The sequence below is a fragment of the Topomyia yanbarensis genome, chromosome 1 (genome assembly GCF_030247195.1).
Source record: "Topomyia yanbarensis strain Yona2022 chromosome 1, ASM3024719v1, whole genome shotgun sequence".
NCBI lineage: Eukaryota > Metazoa > Arthropoda > Insecta > Diptera > Culicidae > Topomyia > Topomyia yanbarensis.
Genome location: NC_080670.1, coordinates 174,818,675 through 174,845,088, shown reverse-complemented (window position 1 = coordinate 174,845,088; position 26,414 = coordinate 174,818,675). Strand labels below are relative to the sequence as shown.

The following is a 26,414-nucleotide window of genomic DNA, read 5'->3' as shown; positions in this document are numbered from 1 at the left end:
TGTTGGTTTGAAATTATTTTCAGTGAGTGTATTTTTTTTCTCAGTGTTCAAATCCTTTACCGTCCGTCGACTGAAACAATTCCATCGTCCGATTACTAAATACACCGCCAATTACTTCGCGCAATCAACCCACACACTTGCAAACTTGTTACCCCGTACGTACGGAATAGCAACTACGCATTCCCACGCAACGGTTCCCTAAAACTGCTTCTGTCTTTTTTTGTATTGTTTATCTATTTATTATTCATTTGATAGGACAAGTGTCAAATTCCTTCGCCCTGTTTCAAATTTGTTCGCTAATACACTGTTCCTGCTTTCACCGTACGTGCGTGCGTGCATGACGAGAGAGGTAAAGAGATAGACTGAAGAATCTTCTACTACGTTCGTTACCGACTGTTTTCTATTGGGATGTTGTGTTTGTTGTTGCTTTTCTTACCAAATAGCTTCGACATCTTAAATAGTTCAACATTTGTATTCACTAGTTAGTTTTTTCCTCAATTAATTTGTTAATAATAAACGACAGCGATTTTTGTTTTTGCTTTTATGGACATCTCATGGTTTTTTTTTGATTTGCCTTATTTTTAATTCCATCGTAGTTTGCGGGTGTGAGTGAGTGAGTTCAATGAAAGATGATCTGTTTTGGTACACATTTTATTATCACGTAATTAAGTAACAATATACATCATTTTGCTTGCGTTACGAATTATTTCTAGAGACTGTTTTCTTCATGGTAGGTTTGTTTGTTTGTTGGTTTGTTTGTTATAAAAATTCAAAAATCATGACCTCAATAGAAAATTTGAAATTAGACTACACATTTGGGTTTCATATTTCGATAATATATTTTCCTTCTTTTTTTGTGTTCCTCATGAAGTACAAAAAACGCTAAAATTGTATTTGTTGCTCTCTTCCTAGAGTAGTTTTTTTCTGCTTCTTTCCTTTAGTTCATTTCAAGTAACTATTAGCTATTTTAGAGATTCGCTAACTTTTTTTTTTGTTTGTTTTAGCTATGCTTTTGTTTTGTTTGGTTACATACAAAAGTTAGAATTTAGTCATTACAATACGTTTTGTCGTTTGAATTTCATGTAATTAATAAGATTTGTCCACCTCCGAGATTCGGCTTTGGCATTCTGGTGGGAGTTTTTTTTTCTCTTTGATTTCAAACATTTAACCTTTAAATTATGTTCACTTTTATTTACTCTACCGTTTTTTGATTGGTCTTTGTTCATTTTGTATTGTGTGTTTGAGTTTGAGTGTTTTTTTTTTGTTTGAAACAGGTTATGCTCTTTAAGAGCATTTATTATTATTATTATTTATTACGCTTAAACAATGGAAAATAATCGTAAACTCTGACAGTATTCGTTTAACAGTAATTAAAGGATCTATGTTTGATTGAATGTGTAAGCAGGCAGAAAGTAGGGGCATTTTATTTTTCGCCCCCCGAAAGGAAGGTTGGACGGTCTAAAAGGACAACTGGGCTCTTTGTTGTCTATTTAGACCGGTCTGTGCTTTTCTTCGCTTTGTGATATTGGGGAAGGGCCATGCTCGAAAAGATTTTATGTTTCCTCTTATCTGGGCCCGGTAACTAAAGTTGATACTTTGTGCATAACGGTTTCGCATTTACCCAGCGAGAGGACTTTTATTATCAAACGGCTACGACGATTTTTTTCTCTCTTTAAATAGCACCACTTTAATTCGTTGTTTGACTTTGTGAGTTGACTATGTGCGTGTGTGTATGAATGACTGTAGGTTGTCGCTGATTTAGGGAATTCGGATTGTTCTCTTTAACTATGGTTTAGGTACAGGTCAGTTTGTTGTGTAAAGTCGGAGTCAGTAGTTGTAACTAACAGAAGGGTTTATAGTCAAAATGGGAAGACAATGTGAAAATTTCGCTTCAGTCAATAAGAAAAAGGTGTGATTATTTATCGTTCGAAATCATCTCTTTTTAATCTCAACAAACTATTGTTAAAACTGCTTAGTTTACTCGATTCAGTTGCTCGACATAGAGACTACATAGGGTGATGAGCCTATTTGCGCCATGTTTCTATTATCACCCTACCCATTTGAAGCCGTTGGTTAGAGCAGTGTCTGCCATCTTTTTTCAACGCATTGAGTCAAATGGTAGCGCAACAATAGGGGCACTCGATTCGAGTTTTCATTGTGCTCAAACACGAGAATTTTACTGTTTTCAACGCATTGGTGTTATTATATTGGTTCTTAACAACGAAGCAAAGCGGTTGATGTAAATTTTGACGCAATCCATTGATTGTAAGGCCAGAAATTACCGAATTAGTGAGGCACCTTGCTTAGTATGGTGAAAATAGGCTCATCACCCTATCTGTAATTTATCGACGGCGAAACTTGCTGACTTACCTTTCAATACAGAAGAGAAAAGACTGGAAAAAAGGTAGTTTAATTCCTAATGATGTTCAGTATACTGGTGATGGAATCCGATAACCTCCAAGACATCTTTAAATCAATGGCTAAGTCCATATTTGAAAATTTTCACTGAATTATTTACAAAGCTTCGAAAAGTTGCAGAATCGAATTTAAAAAAAATATAAATGAAATTTATTCTACCAAAAGATTCCTTTCAATCTCTGTCCGGAACAATCGTACCAATTTCTAAAAGCAGGACCCAGAATTCTCATACCTATTCAATGAACGATAACACCTAGTGGGAAATCACTCTAAGAATGTATATTAAAATTGAATAAAAATCGGAAAAAATGCATTTCATTTCAATTTTGCATTCCTTCGTAGAAAATCTGTTCAACTAACAACTTACGTTGATCCACTTCGTTCTATGTTTTGTTGGATGTAGAGCTAGTTCTTGCAAGGTTTTGACATCTCACACGCAATGCAAAATACATTTTGAATTTCTATTTTGATGTGCATTTAATGTCGTTGATTTTTAAAAATGTGTCACAAGTGATCTACCCCTAGGATAATCTCAATAGAATAGACATTTTTCAGTCATTCATTTGAACATGTCCATGTTCTATCTCCCTTCTTTAAAAAGTTAGTGATAGCGCCCTCTATTCGAAAAAAAATCTTCTAGCCAAAAGATGACTCATATTATGCAGTAAAATTTTTCCAAACATACTGCTCAGCTAAACTGAACCATTATCTTACAATCAGAAAAATTAGTGGGAACTGCTTCACCACCTTCACCACGTTTAGAATCAACATAATTTCGATTGATATCAAGCATGCTATGGCTAGTTTAATGTTTATTGAAAGAGAATGTGTTCCTTTAAGTAAGTGGTCGACTCTATCCAATTTCATCATATCAGGAATGTTGTATCGCTAATAATAACTGCAATAATAACTATTCTACGCGGAGCAATGCAACTGCGTAGTTTAAAGGTTCCGTTATCCGAAACCTAGTTAATTATATATGACGTCGAATTTTAATGGAAAAATTGTAACTTGTTTTACATAAACAATCACAGTGTAATCTTGAGTATTTTCTAAAATAGCAATGTTTGCCCCTCTGTTTAGCAAGCATGGCAGCTACTGAAAAAATAGCATCGATGTTATAAAAAATCAAATTTAAATATAACAACCGTACAACTGAAGCATTTAAAAAAAAATAAACATCGGCACAGTTCAACATACGAAAAGAATTCTAGACACATTGCGGAATACGAAAAACCACCTACGTGGTTTCAATATTCCTTGTCATTAAGATTTTAACGTAAAATCCTTTTTTTGTTATGGGAAACTTTGCCACTGCGACTACTATTCAGGTTATCTTTTGTGGTAGCCCCTGTTTGCTCTACATGTAACAAGTTTCCCGAATTCAATGTAGTTGGAAGCGAGTTGTTTGTTTGTCCTCATGTGTCGTCCCAACCGGGTAGTACATTATTAATGTAGGTAAGGATCCGTTTGGGACAGGTATGCCATACCTCGTGAGGCGTCATAAGATGCCTTCCGAAGTATATGGATTTTTGCCAATTTTTTTCAGATGAAAATGTCCCGTAAATAAGCCTGTGATTATACGTAAATCTTTTCGTTTTAGATGCATTAGTTTTTTGGCTCCCGTTGTATCTGAATTTCATGGCTTGTCGAGCGCCTTCTACGTTACGCCAGTCATTTAGTAGTTGGCCTCCTGCCCAAGCCGAAAGTTCTAGTTTAATGGCACAGGTAGATATACCTAGAAATGGTTCTGGTCCAACAAACATGTTTGATAAACCACGCCTGACTAATTCGTCGACCACTTCGTTACCATCGATTCCTTGGTGCCCTGCTACTAAGAATATCATTACTTTATTCCGAGTTGCCAGTTGTATGAACCAGTCCACGAATACACGAATAATTTTTCATGATTTCGTGAACTCATTAATTTAATTAATTAATCATTAAACTCATTAATGAAATTCCGAATTTCGTGAAAGTTTACGAGACAAAATCCCCATGCGTTTGATTTTGTGAACTCATGTTCCTTAATCTATGAATAAAATCACGCGTTAACCTTAAGCTTTATGAATAATTTTCATTAAGATGTGAACTAGTTCAGGTACAGAAAACCGATTTGTATTGGCAACATTTCCACTAATAAAAGCGTTATGCTGATAATTGAACATAAAAATTACAAATCATGATTTTTGTTCATGGTCCTGTTATCGTAGCGTAATTGTTCCAGAATTTATGGAGCTTCATTCACGATTCTGGAATCAATTATTTTTCCGTGTACACAATGTATCATCGAAAATAATGACATTCTGGTTTAAGGTTTAACTGAGAACCCCTGGAAAAGCGGCCATCTTTGTCAAAGAAAAATACACATGCCGTTTGATGAAAATCAATCAGTACTAAACAGTATTACACCGCTTTTTTCATTTTCAAAGATGACCATTCTCAGTTGAACCTAAAGTGCTTTATTGCTCAAGAACAGTGGTTTTCAACCTTTTTCGTTCTAGCGTTACTCGCCTTATACACCAGAGTCTTGGAGATTACTGTGTCCACGTACCGTCGCGCGAAGTGTAGATAGTGTTGTTTGCGATGTGTTGAAATAATGGGTAGGCTGTTTAAATCCCGCGGAAGTCGCGCGCATGGCTCACTGAACGAGCATCTGCTGGTGCCCTAAAACGATTTTGATAGGCTTTCAGAGCGGCGTGACGGAAAGCTAAGATCTCCCTGCTCCAGTCAGTAAAGAAACTGATCTACAAGCGATTACGTTCAGCATCAATCGCAACGAACCGGACTACGTCTTATGTTTTCCTTCACACTCGTATCAGGTTATCTTCGCTAGTTCTGCCTTGTGACGACCTCTTCAACAATATACGTGTGCCTGTTCGCTTTATTGGGTCGCAGGTCATGAACAGCACACAAGATCAGTCATTGGGTCATACAACTATCCATTGTAGCAATAAGAGTCGTTATTACAAATACGAAGAGAAACTTAAGGGTAGTTTTCTCAGTCGTATGTCAAATGCGGAGAGGACTCGCATGCTCTCCTTTCATACGTACAATCAACGTTAGCAGAAACTGAAGCGCCCCCTTAAAGGGTTTATTCATTTTGTTGTGTCGAAAATTCGAAAAAAAAATATTGGTTGTCCTAATGTACCTTCCCTAAACCACAAAAATAAAAAGCGCGTATATTTGGAATGCGTAGTGAATTGTCGTTCTGTCCGGAAGTGACGTTCGTCAGAATGTACATTAGTGTTAGTGTTAATGAGGGTTATAATAAACTCATCCGGACTATTAGTCCACAGACACTTTCTGGAAATACATTAGCAGTCGAAATTGCATCCTTCACTTCCGTTTGCATTTTCAACGAAGAAAACGTTGGAGATTTGGTGATTTTTCAAGCATTATTGTTATATTGTGGTCCTAGTGCCCATCATGTCCTTCGCTGAGCCGCGCGTGCAGGAGGCTACTAAATAGGAAGGAATGGCATGTCAACCACATCAAATCGACATTCATTGAAATTGAGTTTCGTCAGTCCGGTATCTTTCTTGACCTACAAAATGGCTTTTAGTATGTCGTTTATTCCGAGACCTTCCTGGGTCGTAGTAACAATCTCCTTCGGTGTATGGTTCGGGTTGAGATAGCTCCGATGGACCCAGAACTGATTCCGTTCATCAGTAACTTTTCTGATTTTTTGTTAAATGGGACAGCGCCGGCACCGGTGCGAATTTTTGCATTATTCTTGCGACCTTGTGTTGAAGTAGGTCCTCCGGAAATCGCTTAACAAACAGCCCTATTTGAGCTACAGAACCAGCATTAACTGGAAAGTGGGTCTCAATGCGTTGTTTAGATTATCTGATGTCTCACATAACTTTTATGTGTCCACGTGTTACCGTTTAACATGCTTTACCCTACACGCCACCGAGAAACTACCTAAAATTGAAAACTTTTGACTAATCTCGCGGTATCGTGCAGGAAGGTAAAATTAGGTAAACCGTGTAGAAAGTAGTTTCCATTTAACTACGGCAACAATCATAACTCAACCTTGAATTTAATTTACTTAAATTTAAGTTGAATTTACCTAATTTTGAGTATACCCCAAACAACTCAAAAGTACCTTACTGCACGGAAGACCTCGCTGAGTCGAATCTCTCGTTTTGTTTTTGACAACACTAATAAGTGCGAAAGCGAGGCGCCACTCAAAAGTACCTAAATTTAAGTAAAAAGAACTTATTCTGTGGGTTGTTTTATTTTTGCGTGTAGGATCTGATTCCGAGCGAAAGATAGCCCAGTCTCCGTGGCAAGCAGAAAGTTAGCAAAAGTTGAGTAAAGCGAAATTGGTTCTGGCAGAGTTTCTACCTGCATTTTTGTGCGATTTGTGTGAGAATTCTGGCAAAGAATTCGCTGTAATGCAACAACCGTTTCTGACAGAAGCGGTTAAACTAACCGATGCTGCTCACTTTTTGGCCAGAACCAGCTAGGAATGTTTGGCTAGGATTTCTGTACGCCTCCTGCCACAACTTTGTCAGATATTTTGCTCTATTCGTGCTAAAATTCTACCAGGTAGGAATTGTCAGGATCTTTGCACGCTTTATTTACGAGTTGTGCCAGAGTTTTGCTCGGTTCCTGCCACAATTTGCCAGCAAACGCGAGCGAAACCGAGTTTGCCCTAGTTTAGCTAACCCGACAGGATGCGCGCAGATATCTGACAGGGCTGCTAAACCAAGACTGGTAGAAATTTAGCAGAATGGTCTCTGCCAGAAAATTTGGTGACCGGGTGGCAGCACAACTCAACCGCCGTAATCCTCTTAGCTAGTATGCGTTCCGTCAGATATGATGCGCTGCAGACACCTACACTTACAACACTTTTGGATGTGGTGAGCGCAGAATCTTTCGTTACATTGATCCTACATCTTATCCGGAGAATTGGGGAAGGCTGCAAAAACCAGGCAGCGGGTTCACACTCACGGTCGGACGAGGTGCTGGGGTGTTTCCTTACGACCCAAGCATTCGAGTTTCTGATACTCGACCAAACACGTGTCGGACTAGGACCTCTATAACCACCTGTACCTATGGCTGGAACTTTCCGCTACCATCAATAGTTCAGTTTGGGGTGAAGTAACCATAAAACGGGGTCCAAAGTGCTGGACCGAAACGAGATGTTGGGTACGCGCTAAATATATGTGATTTGACAATCACAGCCTACCCCTGACTACAATAGTGCGGATGTCTACATTTCTCATGGATCAAATAACCGTTTTCATCTCTAGATGGCCTGCAGGTACTGGTTTACATGGAATGCGGCGAATCGACCACGCAAAACAGTATCGATCCAATGCCCGTGCATTAGTTCACAAAACCATAAAATATGATTCCTAGTATAATAGTCATGACTAACCATGCCTGCCCGTGAAATAAATCACAAAATTATAAATATATTATTCATGTATACGTGAACTGTTTCAGTCATCCTAGAATAATAGTCACGATTGCCATTCAGGCTCGTGAAATAGTTCACAAAATCATCCACTATTACTCATGTATTCGTGAGATAGTTCACAAAATCATGAAATATTTGTCACGCATTCGTGAACTGCATGATATCTAGTATAATAGTCACGACTTACCTTTCGTGATCGTGAAATAGTTCACGGAATCATAAAATAATTATATATTCGTGAACTGGTTGATGATTCCTAGTACAATAGTCACGTCTGACCATTCGTGCTCGTCAAATAATTCACAAATTCATGAAATGCTATTCATGGATTCGTGAACTAGTTCATGATTCGTAGTACATGATTTACGATCTATTTAGTGTGCTGGTAATATTATGAATATATTCCTAATCATTTTCAATTTCATAAGATATTGATTAACCCATGTGCAGTTGTGTTGTACGAGATTGAGGTTAAATCGTGTGGAATTTTCGCCAAATTAGGTTAAATCAGATGGCGAATTGAAAACATCGCGTTATATGTATGTTGTCTATACACATTACAATTGTGTTGGTGTCCTAGGCGTCAAGTAAGTCAATGGTAATGAAATTTTCACGTGAACTCTTTCACAAATTTTTTTATATTATTCACGGAATCGTTTTTGTTCCTTGCACTTTCTCATGAAATGCCCAGCTGCTAACGAGCAGTAGATATAAAAAAACTATTAGAACCTCGAACATCGTTATTTATTTCAGTCTATCTTCTGACTTCGCACAAAGCAGAAGCGAAAAATTGCTACGCTATAGCAGGCTATAGGCACCAGAAAAGCCTTTTGTTCTATATCAGTGCATAAACAATAGTGTATCGTTGCCCAGGCTGCGGAGTGAAATGAGTTTGCCAAATGAAACAAAAGTGCCCGTGCTATGGGATAACACGATTCCGATCAACTTTAATAAAACTCGTGTTAGACGGAGCTTATAGTCGTGGCACGAACCATATCCTATCCGGTCAGATGTACCGTGGCCTCTCTCTACATCCCCGCCGGAGTGCGCAATATCGGTTCAAAACTGAAGAACATGCTGGAGCAACTAGACACCCCCTTCCTGGTGATGGGGGACTTCAACGCCCACCATCCGCTGTGGGGATCTGGTAGAAGCGACAAACGGGGCAGCCAAATTGCCAAAGTCATGGAAGAATGCAACGCTATTATACTTAACAACGGAAGCTTCACCTATATCAGAGGCCAATACTCTTCCGTCTTGGACATCTTTCTGCTCCACGGAGCTCGCTGGGGCCTGTGGTTGGTCCGTTCTCGCAGACACCGGAAATAACGAACACTTCCCAATTCAAATAACGTACGACCGCATACCACCAACCACGACTCGCCGTTAGCGCTGGCTATACGATCAGGCGGACTGGGTAGCCTATGAAGAGGCAGTCTCGGACTCTCTCGCACCAGGTCGCGAATACACACCCGACCAACTAATGGCTAAACTGGTTCAAGCCGCCGAGCGCAGTATTCCTCGTACAAGTGGAAAACCTCCACCCCGAGCCACCCACTGGTGGAACCCGGAGGTCAGGCAAGCCATCAGAGACCGCCGCAAAGCACTCCGGATACTGAAAAGACCCATGCTAACCACCCCATGAAAGAACAAAGGGCTGCAGAGTTTCGTAGATCACGAAACCGGGCCAGGAAGGGCATCGAGGCTGACAAGATAAAGAGCTGGAATGCGTTTCTCCAAGGTATGTTTCCACCACTGATCTTTGGAGGAGAGTTAACGCTCTCAGCGGGAAAAGAAGGCAAGTCGGCTTCTCCCTCGAAGTTAACGGAACCACAACAGTCGAACCCCGAGTAATTGCCAAAGAACTCGGCAAACACTTCAGTTCGTTATCCTCTGACGCTGCCCTCCTTCCTTTTTAGCACGATGCAGTAGACTCGGAAGAGCGCCCATATCCTTCCCACCGGACTCAGGACAAGACTTCAACAGAGCGTTCTCTGGGATAGAATTAACAGCGGCACTCGCTACCGCCCACGGCAACTCCGCCGGACTAGATGATGTCGGCTACCCTATGCTGCAGCATGCTCCACCCGAGGCTATTGGAATGTTTGAACCGCATCTGGAATGGTCAACCCATCCTATCTTCTCGGAAAACGGCCCTTGTAATCCCCATATCAAAGAAGAGTAACACTCCTCGTACGGCGAAAGACTTCCGGCCGATTAGCCTGCTCCCCTGCGTAGCAAAAACTATGGAGCGGATGGTCAACAAACGGCTTATGACCTACCTCGAAGAAAACTCCCATCTTGACCAGCGCCAATTCGCATTTCGCAAGGCTGGAGGGACTGGAGCCCACCTCGGATCATTTGGAGAAATTCTCCGGCAGGCTCTGACGGACGACATGCATGCCGACATAGCTATATTGGACATCGCAAAGGCCTACAACACAGTCTACCGCGAGGGGGTTCTCCGGCAACTAGCTAATTGGGGAGTCACCGGTAACCTTGGAAACTACATCAAGGACTACCTCAACAATCGTGTCTTCCGAGTGGGAGTCGGTTGCCTACAATCCAGAACGTATGTGGAAGAAAACGGTATCCCACAGGGATCCGTTCTCGCCGTCACTTTATTCCTCGTCAGCATGAACTCCCTCTTTGCATCTCTACAGGGTGGAGTTTATGTTTTCGTCTACGCCGAGGACATCATAATCGTCGTAATGGGAGGATTGACCGCTCGAGTGCGGATAAAGCTTCAAGCCGCTGTAGACGCCATCGGAAAATGGGCTGAAATAGTGGGGTTCAACATAGCCGCCGCCAAGTGCTCAGTATCACACTGTTGCAATTCCTATCATCTAGCCACTGATAGACTGGTCAAGCTCAGAAATACACTTATCCCTTTCCGCAGAGAACCAAAAATACTCGGTACCACGCTGGACCGCCGTTTAACTTTCGTATCGCCCTTCGAGACTGTTAAACGAGACTGTGAAAGCAGGAAACGCCTCATTCGAACCATCAGTGCCCGACATCCGACATGGAACAGGAGAACTGCGCTGAACGTCAGCAGTGCGCTCATCAACAGCAAAATATTCTACGGTATGGAAATAACTAGCCACAATATGGAAGGGCTTATGAGGATCCTTGCTCCCCTGTACAACGGAACGACTCGGTTGGCCTCTAACCTACTGCCGAGCACTCCCGCCGAAGCAGCCTGTGTCCAAGCTGGCATTCCCCCCTTTCATCATACTCAGGCGCGCTAGCATCATACTCAGGCGCGCTCAAGGATTTCTCGAAAGGACCTCCGGTGGCTCTTGTGCCCTCCTGAAAACGGCTCAAAATATATTCCTGGAATACACCGGCACAGACCTCCCAGAAATAGCTCGTCTCCACAGGACCCGGGACCGTCCCTGGTACACGAGAAGTCCGAACACCAACACCAACCTATCCAGGTCACTGGGAGCAGGCCCTCCCCCCGAGTTCGCTCAGGCCAAATTCCTAGAACTGACAAACCAACGATTCCCGAACCACGCCCGGGTCTACACTGACGCTTCTAACCTGCAAGGAAAAGTTGGAGTTGGCGTCTGCGGAATAGGAACTGGTCTGGCCTACCGCCTCCCCACCAGCTGCTCCGTTTTCTCGGCAGAAGCTGCTGCCATCAGTCTCACGATTGCAAGAAGACCAGAGGGAATACCGACTATCATTCTGACGGACTCTATGTCGGTCATATCCGCCCTGGAAACGGGAACATCACGCCACACTTACATACAGGCCATAGAGGACACCTGCGATTCATTGACTACTATATGCTGGGTACCCGGTAACTGCGGGATCAGCGGGAATGAGGAAGCCGACTCATTGGCAGCTTGTGGGAGACAGGCCCGAAGATTGCTGACCAAATTGGTCCCATCGATAGATATCATCTCCTACTTCAAAACAGAAACCATGGCTCACTTTATTAACCACTGGAGAAGCCAACCCGGCCACCTTCAAAAAATCAAGGGAGGATTGTGATCTCTTATGCATGAATTTATGAACGGATTTTTTTCCGTGTACGATGTAATCGCTGTGTAATGCATTTCCAACCGGGTCAAACAACTAGTATTATTATTATTATTAACTTTATTACGTAGGTTTTCAGCCGGTAGTTGGGTTAATCTTCGTTGGCCAAATAACACTTTATTTTCATTAGATTAGTTCTAATGCATTAGAAACAAGAATATTTGCATGTGAATCATACGGGTTCTGTTCTGTGTGTAACGGTTTGGGACGAAGATGTTAGAAGGGATCTACAAGGGGTACGATACGACCAAAATGAATCAAATTTCGATCTACGTCGTTACCAACGGGCTAGAGCTGACATTAAGTGAAAGTTGCCAATCATTTGTTATTCACAATACCAATAAATATTGGAATGTACAGAGCACTTGCTAGAATCCGCTAGCCTACCTGTTATTAACTGTCAAGTTGGCTGTGTCCCGTTGGTTCGAACGGGTTGACAGCACAGAGACACATTCCACGAGTCAACCGCTAAAATAGCGGCATAACGGTTCTCGGCCACAATTACCACGCTAACATCCTCTCATCCATCAACCAAGTGGCACCCGCGAGTGCACCATCAGCAGCAGCCCTTCATCTGTCCACAACTAACTTTTCCTGCGGTCATAGTTGGTAAAGTGTCTTTCCTACCATTCCCGACCCGACTGGCATCATAAAAACCTCATCGGGATGAAAAATCTCATTTGACAGTTGCAATTTTCCGCGTCATTCGTCAGAACAATTTTTGCGCAAATTTATGTCTGGCTGTGGAATGACGATCGGTTTTTGCCTTTTCTTTTGTGTCAGCGTGGATTGATTGCAGGGCGGCATGCGGCGCGGGTGGTGGTGGAAACAGCTGGCCAAGAACGGTTCGAGCTAAATCTAATTTCCACTTCCATTATGGTCTGGCAGTTCGGCGCCTCGCCAAGATGACCAGTTGCTACTCTCTCTCTCTCTCTCGGCTTAGGATCTGTTGAAATTGGGGATTTATCATTCCGACCGAACGGAAGGCGATCAACGCTTGGCTGATCTACTAAATCCATCTGCCACAATTCGCCAGAAAAAAGGGAAGAAAAAAATACAGAAGGAGGGGCTGCGGAGTCAGTCAGTCTGGAAGAAAAATGATTTGAATAAAATAACGATTCATTTGGATTCGACCAAAGTTGATGTGCAACTGCCGAGAAAATGATGCTCGTTGATGAACTTTTTCCCATTCGTGATTGTTTTTATTGGCCTCGATGACTTGGCAACAGGGGATAATATCTTGGCGAAAATTGTTTTTACTCAAAGGCAGAAAAACGATCTGTCAGGAGAAGCTTTGGAATCTATATTTCTATTAGCCGGATGGTGCGGACACAGGTCGGACAGGTGAATGGACAGTTTTGAAACTGAAATCCATTTATAATTGGATTGAGCTAAGCTATGAGAACCATTTTTATATGGCAACCGACGGGAGCCACATAGTGAAAAGTTCCAATAAAAAATCCCACTTGCGGCGACGGCCGAACTGATTCTTTTATAAGCAAACATCCAACTTTTCCAATTAGCGAATCCCGCGCAAAACTACATGTCGAGAGGAGAGAAAATACAAAAAAAAAAACGATACCGGGAAACCCTGCGGTATCGTTTTCTGCTTTGGTAAAAGGAAACTTCTGCAGCAGTTCTACGTTTTAATTTCTCATACGTTTCAAAAAATATACTGGTCATAAAATTTTTGGGTTGGGTTGGGGACTGCGAGGGAGGGAAACACGTAATAATTCAACTCCAACAATGATGACCCTGTCCCCCGAGCTGAAAAAAAATAAGATTGGGGAAGACCGAACAGAACATTCATCATTGAGCAGACGGAACACAAAAACGACGGAAGTCGAGAAATCAAATTAAAAATTCCATTTTTATATCTTTTCTTCGTCTGCTTGGGCCAGGTCCTTTGGGTTTGGCGGAATCGCAACACTAAAGCTATACAGGCTCTATTCTTTGAAAGGAAAGTAGAAAAAAAAACTGCACGGAAAAGTGATTGGCTTTAGAACGAACGCAGGGAACCGCAATTGTATTGAGTCGTGTGTTTGGAGAGGAAATGAAATGTACCGTTGCAATGTTGGTTACTCTCGGCAAGAGGAATAAGCAGTGGCGTAGACAGATATTGAAAATAGATGGGGGTTTTATATGAAAATTCGAAGAATTTGGCCGTTTGCACAGGCTAGATTTTGGTAAGTACACAGAGTGGTTTTAGCATGTAGCTAGGGTAACGAAAGATGGAATAGACCGAGCAACCCGGATTCAAATCACACGACCTCGGTTGATGGTCGGAATTGGCATTCTCCTATATGGATTATGTATTCATATTGTCTACGCCATCCCTGGTTGCTAGTGTCTAATTTTTAAGTTCGGCGATGTTCGCTTGTACTGTGCTGTTGCTATAGCCATTAGAAAATTGCGTGATTGAGTAAGGTTAATTCATACGGCACTTCGCTCGAGAGGTCAACGGAAATGAGACAGTAGCAGCCGGATACTGGGAAATAATACGTTCGCAGGTTTGACGAACCAGTAAATAAAAAAGGGTATATAACCCCATTCTACTCTAGTATGATTCATTTGTTAAAGGGAAGTCTTTCGATCGTGTTAAACTCCAGATTTTTCTTTACCATGTAACTCGTCAGCGCAACAATTTAGCACTGGGTGGAATTATACCTAATTTTAGCTATACGCTCCGTAAAGTGTATTTGTTTTGGTAATAATATGCTCACCACTGTTAAGTACCGTTCACATTTAGTTATAAATTTTTGTTCATTTTCGCGTTTGTGAACGGTTTTGTTTATGCAGATAGGTGTAGTAATTTTTGTTTGACATTTGTGTATAATTAGCGTAGGGTTTATGTTTATGTTTATGTGTATTACCTTCACCAACAGGCCCCTTGGCCCCAATGGTGGTTTCTTAAATTAATTACATTTTAAAATTGCCAACATGTTCGCTTTTATCGCATTCCGCGTCCGGTTGAAGTCAAAGGCCGTCGCCACACTGTTAAAAATACGCTGGAGTCCGGTAACAGCGCTCTGGAAACCATAGTTGGTTCTCCTGAACGGAACTCGCAGAAGAGAGTTATTACGTAGAGCTCGAACGCGGGCTTGAAGATCCAGACGTCTGAGGATTGTAGGGCAATCCACTCTGGCAGAGAGTAAGTCCGAGACGAACAGGGCTCGAGAGCAGTCCCTCCGAATGCTGAGTGTATCGAGGTGTATTAGCTGGCAACGGTTTTCATAGCTCGGCAGCTGAAATCTGTTTCGCCATGGGAGATGACGAAGGGCAAAGCGTATGAACCTGCGTTGGACAGCCTCGATTCTGTCAATCCCGTTCTGGTAGTACGGATTCCAAACAGCTGAACAATACTCTAACGTTGAGCGGACCATCGTGCAGTAAAGCGATTTAAGACAATATACGTCCCTGAAGTTTTTCGCTATTCGGAAGATGAACCCAAGCTGTTGTGATGCCTTATCCACGATGTATGAAGTATGTGCTTTGAATGTTAGTGCCGAATCCATGATGACTCCGAGATCTTTGATGTGAGAGTGTCTTGGAATACTCGAGCCGAATAAATGGTAGTTAACCTGAGTCGGATGGCGCTTCCGCGTGAACATAACGATTGAGCATTTGCTCGGGTTTAAAACCATTCTGTTTAGATCACACCACGTACTAAAGCTGTCCAGTTCCCTCTGAAGAAGCTCAGCATCGGTTTTAACCCGTATTTGTTGAAAAATTTTCATGTCATCGGCGAAAGAAAGGCGGGGTCCTTGTAATGTGATAATTGACGCCATTAAAGTAGAGGAGGAATATTACTGGGCCGAGATGACTTCCTTGTGGTATGCCGGATGTAGCGAAGAATGGGGCAGATAGACAGTCCTTAATGCTGATTTGGAGTTGCCTTCCATCGAGGTAGGACCGAAACCAGCGCAGAAGTTGTCCATGAATGCTGAGTTAGTCCAGCTTCGCTATTGCGATATCAAGGTTGATTTTGTTGAAGGCCGCAGATAGATCCATGTAAATAGCATCGGTTTGCAATCCGTCAGCGAATCCATCCATTACATATGTTGTGAACGAGAGCAGGTTTGTCGTTGTCGATCGTTTAGGCATGAAACCGTGTTGGTCATCTGCAATGTAGTGATTGCAGTGAAAGCAAATAGGATCTAACACAACCAACTCGACCAGTTTTGATACGGCACTTAAACACGAGATCCCCCGATAATTGTCAATGTTCGATTTGCTTATGAACTGGAAACATGTGCGCTGCTTTCCAGCAGGAAGGGAGTGAGTACCAGTAGTGAGTGATAGCTCGAAGACTCGCCGAAGTGGTTCAAGAAGCCCGCTGATGCACTTTTTGACAAAAATCGAGGGAACACCATCTGGACCCGGGGAACAAGATGCTTTCAGTTTGGCATTTTCTGCAAGAATGGCAGCATTATCGACACAAATTCGGTTGATGGTTCGTCCTAGAGAAGGAGCTAAATTGGCGGCGGCAGCGACTTCAGTTGATTCAGTTGACGCTCGACGTTTCGCTGGTGTCTAAAAAAGGACGCGCCTTGTTGTTTGTATTCGTGGTTGAGTTGAAAGTAGTGGTTTCGTAATGCAAGTGTCTTATGCTTCGAGAATTTTTTAAATGCAGCTCGTTTGGCAGATTTTAAACGTCTAAGAACGGTTGATTGCCAGGGATTGATTGTTCGTTTAGGCACATGGCGGTTGATAAGATAGTTAAGAATACTAGAAAACGTCATCGCTGCTTCGTTCGCATCGTCATTGTTAAGATTTTCGTCCCAGTTTATATCCAACTGCGTGCTAACGATGCTGTCGTAGTCAGCGTTTTTAAAATCGTAGACGATAGAGCTTGAGACGTCTTCAAAATTCATTCCTAGGTTACCAGCGAATACAAGATGTAGTGTAGTCGGTGCAGTGCAGCAGTACGGAGCTTCGTCCTGGGCACTTATAAAGCAGAGGTCCAATGTGCGTCCATTCTCGTTGGTGACATTATTAATTTGCCGAAGAGTTGCACTTCTGTAATTGTCCAAAATTCAACTGGCATTGTTAATAGGCGCAGATTTTTCGATATCTAATCGTAGAAAACCATTACTTGCCTGGCACCACGTCAAACCAGGTAAGTTGAAGTCGCCCAGTATAACGATATCATCAGACGGGGCGGCGATCGAGGCGATAAAAGAAACGGAGGAAAGATGTACATCGATCAGGCTGGAATCACGAATTCTGTCAGGTGGAAAATACACAACACACAGGAACAGATTGCGATCAGCAAGTTTCACTGATATCCACACTTGCTCGGAGCTCGCCCACCGGTCATCGTTGATCACTCGGGCTTTTATATCATGGCGAACGGCGATAAGCACACCACCACCTGATGTTTTGTGGCTGTTGAAGGCGTTGCGGTCACAGCGGTAGACATCGAATGTTGAACCAAACACCTGGCGAGACAGAGTACGGTTGTCGAGCCACGTCTCGGTCAAGGCGATAACGTCGTAACAGCAACCCACGGTCGCGAGCAAATAGCTGTCCGTTGATGAATTTAAGCCACCAACATTCTGGTAGTAAGCCTCGATGTGGTTGGAGGACGGTTCAGGTACAGCAGAGAGCGAAACCAGGTTGTCGTGTAGGAAGATCCTTTCGTCAATCCCACGAACAGTATCAGAACGGTTCACGGTCACTTGGTCGACTGTGGTGAGGGATTCGAGGCATCCCGAATCAACTGCGTCGCGCCACAAAATACGACTATCGTCGTCGTCGAGAGATGTTGTTGGCATCTGATAACAAGATGTCGGAGCAAAAGGCAAAAAACTGGAAGCGAAGAATACATCAGCGCTTAGTGTTCAGTACAGATGTATACTTGCCATTTGCGGCAGGTTGGAAGACCCCTTCACCTATCCGCAGTGATGTACCAAATCGGGCTTTTATAATTTTGGGGAAAAAACCCAAGGTTTTTTCCCGGTTAAAACGGTTTTTTCGCGGGAAGATTGGGTTTTTTGCAATTTTTTGATATTTTAATAATTGAACATTAATGTATTCCTTATCCAAACATTTTTATTTTATTTATGAGCATTATTGTCATAAAGTTTTGCATGTATATGAATTCTGAATGGTTTTCCTCGATTGAATCATTGCTATAGCGGTGATCCAACATTTCTTTACGAATATTGTGGTTAAATAAGTGATTAAACTTTTCAACACGTTTTGGGCTAAGTCGATTGCGTTTCTTACTGTGAATCCACCTAAACGTACTAAACATTTTTTCTACTGTTGCTGATGTAGTTGATGCCGAAAGAATTCGGATTGCGATTTGTGAGAGTTCTGATTACTGTTCATACTAAAGACGAATGTCAAGGCCACTCGCTTTCTGCATATTACTCACTTTTACTTTTCACCTAACTAAATAGGTATTTTCTAAATTTTGTTCCCAGTATTATGTAAAACAAGTTGTAATATGGAATGGACCGAAATTAAAGTCGCAGGAACAGAAAATGCTTCGTAAAACCCGTTATAAATATACTAGAATGTGAAAATTGGATTTGAACTTCAACTTTCAAAATCGGACAGGAGCTTTTCGATTATGTCCTATAGAATAAAACCGTAAAAAAGTATATCCGGTTCTTACAAAGAACTTTTCTGGAGTGGGTTCTACAAAGTATGCTTAATCCTTGCGACTTTTATTTTCGGTCTCTCAATTGTAAATGCAAGATTCTTTAACCCTCCGGAAGTCGCGCTTTTAGCCCACTGCACGAGCAGCCGCTGGTGTCCTAAGACGATTTCGCTAGGTTTTCAGAGCAGCGTGCACTCAGTGCACTAGCGCGACTGCCGAAAGGTTAAAAAACATTAAATGAACATCATACATTCGAGAAAACGAAAAAACCCATATTTCGACCGGGTTAAAATGATTTGGGAAAAAAACCCGGTTAAAATCCAAAAATAAAAACCCGGGAAGATGGAATTTTTCCCATCGGTACATCACTGTCCATCCCACACACAGGGCCGGGACGACTGAGATCGCTGGCTGCAAGTGCTCGACTGTGGCGGGGGGATCGAGGGTTTCCATAGTGCCAACTGCGGTGCGTCCCAGTATGCATTGAAACCTGATGGCGGAATGCGGAGAGCAGGAACGGGGTGGTAGCAGCTTATGGCGAGAGTCGTACGATGAGCTGGAAGCGTGAATCGGTTCAACCGTTGTATCGTTACAATTTGTATAATACTTGCCGAGAAAGGCGGCTTGGAAGACCCTTTCTCCACCCACACATACAGGACCAAGACGACTGCTGAACGCTGGCGGCAAGGGCTCGACTGTAGTGGGGGAGCAAGGGCTTACATAGTACCAACTGCGTTGCATCCCAGTATGCGATCGGAATCGATACTCCTTCACAAGGGCGGTGTAGCTTGGCATGGTCAATCGTTGCGGAGTCCTCTGCAGAACCATTGATGGGCCGGGTTACATTAGAGAAGTACATACTTCTTCTGGAGGCGGTAGAAAATCAGTAGGCGGGCTCCAAATGTTCTGGGTACCGCTGTCCTCAAATTCTCTGAACAGTATGCCTTGCGGCCATGTGTCAGGGTTAAGAGCTGGATCACGGTACTTTGGGTGAACTCCAACTTCGAAAGATATGAAGTTCAAAGTACTGACGTCTATCCCTTTTTATCAAGCGGAATAACCTTTATCTCCTCGTTACAATTTAGTCCTTCTTTAGACATTTTTTCGACAGTCTCTTTGCTAACGCTAGGATGAAAGCGGGAAAGATATATCCAGAGCAACGGCGCGGGAGGTGGAACCGTAACAATGTTGCTATTATCGACTAGCTTTCGACCACCAACAAGAATATTGCTCGGATCAGGGCCATCCGCGCGACAACGTTTCTGAGGTGGTCGAGAGGTACCGGAGTTTGGCTGGACTGGAGTAGCTGTTGAAACCTTTCTAGTCAGGCGCGAAATTTGCTGGTTATTTTTGGATAACTCGGCCTTTAGTTCAGCACAGACGTCATCCGTTTTCCCAGCGATAGCAGTGATAACACATCCAAGGGAAGAAACGGTGTCGCGAAGGCGAGCAAACAAGCTTGACACTTTCATTGCACATCCAAAATAAATTTGGGTTTTCCGCAAGTTTTTTTCAAAAACGGCTTGTTGTTTCCCACATTGCATATGCACCACATTTTTGCAAAAACCTATACATTCGATAAAGTCGTCATCCGATTTGACGGTTTTCGCGCAGTGATCGCATTTACTTTCCATAATGCCGATCTGAGAATGCGAACAATGAAATATAGATGGCGCTGCGTTCAGTGGAAAGTTTTGGTGGTTAAGTCACAGAAGTTCACTCAATTGCGATCTTCGCTGGTTTTTTCGCAACACAGAAGACACTTTCACACTGCACAATAACAATGGTAAAAACAAAATTCTCAGTCGATTAACACGACACACAACCATAAAAACTTCATAAATATCGTCAAAAAGTAAAAATAGTTGGGAGCAATTCATGTAAACAACTAATCGGTAGGAATACACTGAACCAAAAAAAGGGTTTAGGTACTTGTTCGGGCACGGATCACCGGAAAGGGAAGCTAAGTGCCAAGGAGTCACTCGCTTCCCCGGCTAAGGTCTGCCGGGCAAGTAAGAACCCGAGTAGTGGGCAAACCGCTACTTACTTGAATTCTTGTGAAACTTTCAATAGAGTTCTATGCAAATGAATTCACTCACACTACAGTCGTGATTCGCTGGTTGAGCCACACCTCTGTCCAACTAACGAATTTGATTCGTTAGTTGGACTGACTGACAGATGTCAAAATCTCCAAAGGAGACGTTAGTAGTGTAATTGCATCTATTCACATCTCTAATAATTGTCAGATTGATTGTTGAAGTGAATTCGACATAAGATTTTGACATACATGACACAAATGCTTTTTAGTTGGACAATGGTCCAACTAGCGGAGGTCCAACTAAAAAGCGGTCCAGTTAAAAAGTGTCCAACCAGCGAATCACGACTGTACTGCATACAGTAATGTTTGTTGGTTATCTGAGTTATAGACACTCATAGTAATAGACCAGCGGAGGTACTTTTATCGAGCCAAACAAACTGTCAAAATTCGGAGCCAAACGAGCATGACGTCATACAATGCAAATAAGCAGAACAAGTATTGCGATTTTATATAAAAAAAAATTTTGTTATTCACAGTAGGCTTCACTTTTCATGTTCGTGTTAGTATTTTACAATGTTATTCAGAAAGATATTTATTGTTTTCTATATAAAAGAATAAAAAACATTTTACTTATGCTCTTTTTCATCAAATTTGTGTTTTTTTAAAGAAACTGGATTTTTTTGCTTTTCTTAATTTTTTGTTGCTCAGTATCAAACGTATAACTTCTCTTTTGATTCACATATTGAACCACTTGAAAAATTATTTTAATAAAAAAAAAGGTGATCGAATACAGTCGAGCACGTTCGAGCTTGCACACTTTTGGGTGATGCCAGTTTAACGCGCTTGTTTTTCTAGTTGCCAGTTTTGCGGTTTTCACATCCGCGAGTCTATTACTATGAGTGTTTATAATCTGAGTAGCTTGTTGTGGTATATCAAACGTTGGAGGATGGCTTCGCACTACTAATGGGGTGAAGAAACACTACATTCGTCTACACGGCTGATTCCGGATGGCAGAGGTCGGGCTCCAAAAGACTCCAAGCGGTTGGCGTAGACCAGGCACTTGCTGCTACTTGCGAATATGGAACCAAAACTGCGTCCAAATCATTGCTATGATCTGGACATCGCAGCTTTCTCAGGATTTAAAAATTGTGATAATTAAATATCAAACCAAATCTGTTATGACGTAAATACGTCAATACGACAGGGTTGCCTGGTTCCCATTCTGTTTGCAATAATGTCAAGCAACCGACAGTTCGTGTATCAGAGCTGCTTGAATTGCTTGTTTTGAGTCGATATCTGAACTGTAAGGGATTAAGTAGTTTTGAAGATCGATTAGAGTTTTGGCGACTTTATATGAACTTTAAAGTGCTTGAGATGTCGCGTGTCGTTAACAAACTGAATCGAGCAAACAACGTACTTCTCCGTTCTCTGGTATAGCAACTCGACACCTCAATATTTTGTTTACTATTCATTTGAGGTTTTCCTCAATTTGAATGCTTTTGGCAGGTCCTGTGCTCGATTGGAATTATAGTGACAGACAAATGGTAAACAAAACAATTTAGGTGTTGAAGATTTATTCAGAGATTCAACGTCGTTATTCTTTGTCATTCCACGTCTGACGAAATTCCATTCCCGAGAATATTTATCATCAATGACAGTGCTGAATCCCTCTGGACAAACACTCGCTTTATCTATCGTTTGTTTACCATTTATCTGTCAATGTCATCCCAATCAAGCACGAGAATTGTCAATGACGCTTGTTCCAGAAGGATTCGAAGCGATTTTTTTTCGGATTGAGTACTTTTGACAGGTTTCGTGCTCGATTGGAGTGACACTGACAGACAAATGGAAAACGATAAAGATGGCGAGTGTTTATTCAGAGGGATTCAGCGTTTTTAATCTTCAAGTAAACAAGTTCTGTGCGTCAGCTTTCTTTATCCGAGTCTTCGTCGAATGGCTGTGTGCGTGTGTTCGCGTGTGCTTGTGAATGAATAGTTGTCCTATATGAGAAAAGATGCACAATTCGTTCACGTTTAGACTGTGATTTCTTTAATAACTACGATTTAGTTCACGCATGTTTATGTCCCTCAACTGACTTTTTTTTCTTTATTTTCACTAATAACAACAATAATAATTATTCAATAATATAGAAACCTTTACCGCTTTTGTTCTCTATGCACGAGCGCAGTAGTCGTATGTAACTATTACCAGACGAGATTTAACATTCAATGGTATATGTTTCGTGTAATGAGTAGATGTGATGACAGTGTGTGTGTTTGTGAATTGGAGTTTTTAACCAAATAGTAACTTTATGCCACATTGTTTGTGTTATTTTTGATTTTTGGTTTTGTTTGCTTCACCTAACAACATCAATTGTAATTGTATAAAAATATTAACTTTATTCGAATAATCTACTGACTGGGTTTTCTTCCCAGCTTTCTAGTTGGCGATTTTAAATTTAGATAGACACTAATGAATCGCTCACCACCGCCACTGCTTTTCTTAAAACATCAAAAAACGGGATTATCCGATAGCGAGGTACCGCTAATTTGTAGTTCGTGTGAAGAAAAATATACACCTAGCTGCTGATTACTAATCGTATGAATTTAGAATTCTATTTTTCGAACTAACTTTTGTTTTTGTATTTTTCTTCCTCTACATCTGCTCAACCCGCCGGTTGGTTTGACACAACTGCCTAAAGTTACGCACCCTCGCCTCCTTGGATCCCAGATGAGGGAAACGATCCGACTGTACAGGTGGTAGCTAGCTCCATCCCGTCGTATCTTTCCCGTATATATACCCTTCCACAGTGTGGATAGACCGCCCTGGTGGAGGAAATAGGATAGCTAGAGAGAGAGTGAAAGAGAACAGGATGGGCTAGCAGTATTATTTTTCTTTATCATTTCCCGTCCGATTGCATCTGGTTCCTGTGGCGGAGGGAGGGCGAAGATTTTTCACTTTATTTCTTTCATAATGTTTTCCGTTTGCCTTTTGGCGAGGAGGCCATAGGCGACCGACCACAAACGTTTCCTGTGTACCGCGAGATGGATTTGTAAAAGTGTAAATTTCCATACATATTTTATACTCTGCAACAGTTACTAGAATATATCAAAACTATATAGTGGGTGTGTTTGACAGGTTTGGTATTTTTTTAATTTTTCTTTTTTGTTTCTCTGTTGTATAAGAATCACTATCCTTCTAGGAAAATAACACCCATGTTACGGAACGAGCTTTTGATTACCACTTTTTAAAATTTCATAGAACACTAACAATTTTTTTTATTTTCACTTTATGTACAGATTTTGGTGATCCACGGCCCGTTGGAATCGCCGCAAGGCGTGGATTTATTGCTTGATTAAAACATTGTTCGTTTACTTTGATGAATATTTACTCTAGACTGTGTGTGTGTGGTTGTATGTGAGTGTTTATGGTGCGATGAGCTGAAACTATGTACACTATTCACAGACGGGCGGAGTGCGCCAGGTAGGTCACTAAAAGGGGCTAATTTTCCACCAGACGACTTTCGCGAGTCATAAAAATTGTAGCTATTTTGTTTTATACCGGTATGTACCTCCTAGAGTTTGTTAATTTTTACACGATTTCCTATATTTACTGCTCGGGTTGACCTTAACCTCAAAAATTACTACACTAGAATATTTTGACTCGATTTTTTCCACTAAATGTTACTCGAAACCTATTGCTAATAATTTGAAACTGAAGAACAAGATTACAATTATTGCTTACACTATCGTTTTGTGGTTAATTTTCACCCTGCACTCTCCTGTTCATCGGAAAAGGGAAGGGGTCCCACCGATGCCTCTTGAACCGGGTCCAGCCCTGCTGCTAGATGGTGTTGGTGGTGGTGGGTTTCGGAGGGGGGGGGGGGGGTAGGGTGGGATCTAGCAGACGTTTCGACATCTAAACTTGAAAGTATAGATTGTGCTTGGTATAAAATTTGCGAGTTTGTTACAATTAGTCTTTCCTAACAATTAAATTCATCAGCCCTCGGATTCGGGTGGGACTCGATTCTATACGTGCGTGAAAATGATTCGCGCTTCCCGGAAGTCTGAGTGTGTGTTTGTGTGAGTGTGCTTTATGGACACTTGGTGTTTTTTAGTCTTAGATCATCTGTGCCGCCACATCGAGCTGGGCGGGGAACAGACAAGTACGTGCTAGGGGTGCCGTCGATGCGTTGACGAAGAGCTTGCGTGATTTTGCCATTGCTACAACTGAACGGGGTTATCGCAGATATCCGCCCCGGTAGCCTCCTCCGCCGAGTTGTGCGCCACTGACCGCGCGCTCCGTAGCTTTCTCGATGCTCCGGGAAACGCAGCGGTAGCAGCACACATACGCCAAACATCACTTGAACAGGATTCGTCGAAAAGCGCGCCGAAAGTCCTTGTTAAAAATAGTATAAATGGCCGGATTCAGCGCCGAGTTCATATAACCCAACCAAAATGCTAACGAAAATGCTATATCCGGTATGTGACAATCTTTGCAAACCGGCACCAAAATGTACAGAAAGAAAAACGGCAACCAGCAGGCTATGAAACTGCCCATGATCAAACCGAGGATCAAAGTTGCCCGTTTCTCTTTCTTCCGCGCTATCCGCCGCTTCTCTTTCTCCGGATCCCTTGGCTTAGGCTTCGGAAGCGCCGGTTCCATCTCCCCGCTACAAGCACTATCCGTTTGTCGAGCCGATATCGAAATCGTCTGCTGTCCCATCCCGGTCCCGCCCATACCCGCGCAGTTCATCATCGCTTTGTTATTCTTATTTCTACCCCTACCCCGTTGTCCGAAAATCGGTTGACACAGCCTAAATTTAAGTGGTTTAACCACCGCGCACCTACTGACCACCCCGGAATCCGAACTGGACGGATCGAACTCACTCACCATATCCGTCTCGATACCCACCGACAGGGCCCGATTCCGGGCTAAAATCCCCGGACTAACCGCTGCACCGGAATTTGCCGCGGCCCCATTGTTCCCTCGCATCAAAGGCAGTGAGGTTAGCCCGCTCCCCGGTGTCCCCACCTTAAGTGTATCCTTCATTTCCTGTATCGCTGCCACGTGATCGTGGTCTGCGGCCTCACTGGTGGACATATCCGAGGCGAAATCGCACGTTACCACCGGGATGGACATCGTCGTGCCACATCCAGCCCCACCGGCTAGTCCTCTTGGTGGGGGTTCAATTGTCGCTATCTGCTGCTGCTGTTGGCCAGCGTTGTTGCTTAAACTGGTGTTGTTGTTGTTGTTGTTGTTACTGTTGACAGTTGCCGCATGCTGACCGTTGACGCTGGCGGCTGTAGGGGCCACTGACGCGACCGACACGGATGAGGCACTGGGAAGCGATGGCATCGGGTTTGTTCCTATGGGACGCGTGAAGCTGGTGTCCTGCAAAGAGAGAACAAAGTTTCAATAAACGATTATTGAAACAGTTGATAAAATAAATTGTAATTACTAAACAGGACCCATACATTTAATAATGCATGTGCAAGGCTTGAACGAACGATCTATCGCACAGTTGGAAAAACCGTTGCTAGCGCAGATATCTACCTTTATATATAAATAATGTAGATGATATAAGAAATGGGTTGGTTTGTATCACTTCTAATTCAGAGTAGATTTTTGCTTTACTCGTATAGAAAAGTTATGTAATCACTCGGAAAACCAACTTTTTAACCTCAGTCCGGTCTCCCACTGGAACCGTACTTGATCCATGAAATGGTTGATGATGAAGACTTTCCTCTTGCTTTCCTTCATTCACTGCATCTCCTATTACGCTGTCTTCTACGTACTTGAGCCATATAACCCAAACTTCTCTCGGATATACTCGACCGATAACTCCGTGCTACTTTTCGCTT

The 26,414-nt window shown here is 42.4% G+C and overlaps 1 protein-coding gene across 1 annotated transcript in view; it reads right to left on the bottom strand.

Moving 5' to 3' along the window:
- LOC131681819 (alpha-2Db adrenergic receptor) overlaps positions 1–26,414 on the bottom strand; it is a 580,412-nt gene continuing 553,998 nt past the window's right edge. Inside the window, exon 4 of the mRNA XM_058962874.1 lies at positions 1–25,944. Within this exon, the coding sequence (XP_058818857.1) occupies positions 24,910–25,944 (1,035 nt within the window). The 3' untranslated portion in view covers positions 1–24,909. The remainder of the gene's footprint in view (positions 25,945–26,414) is intronic.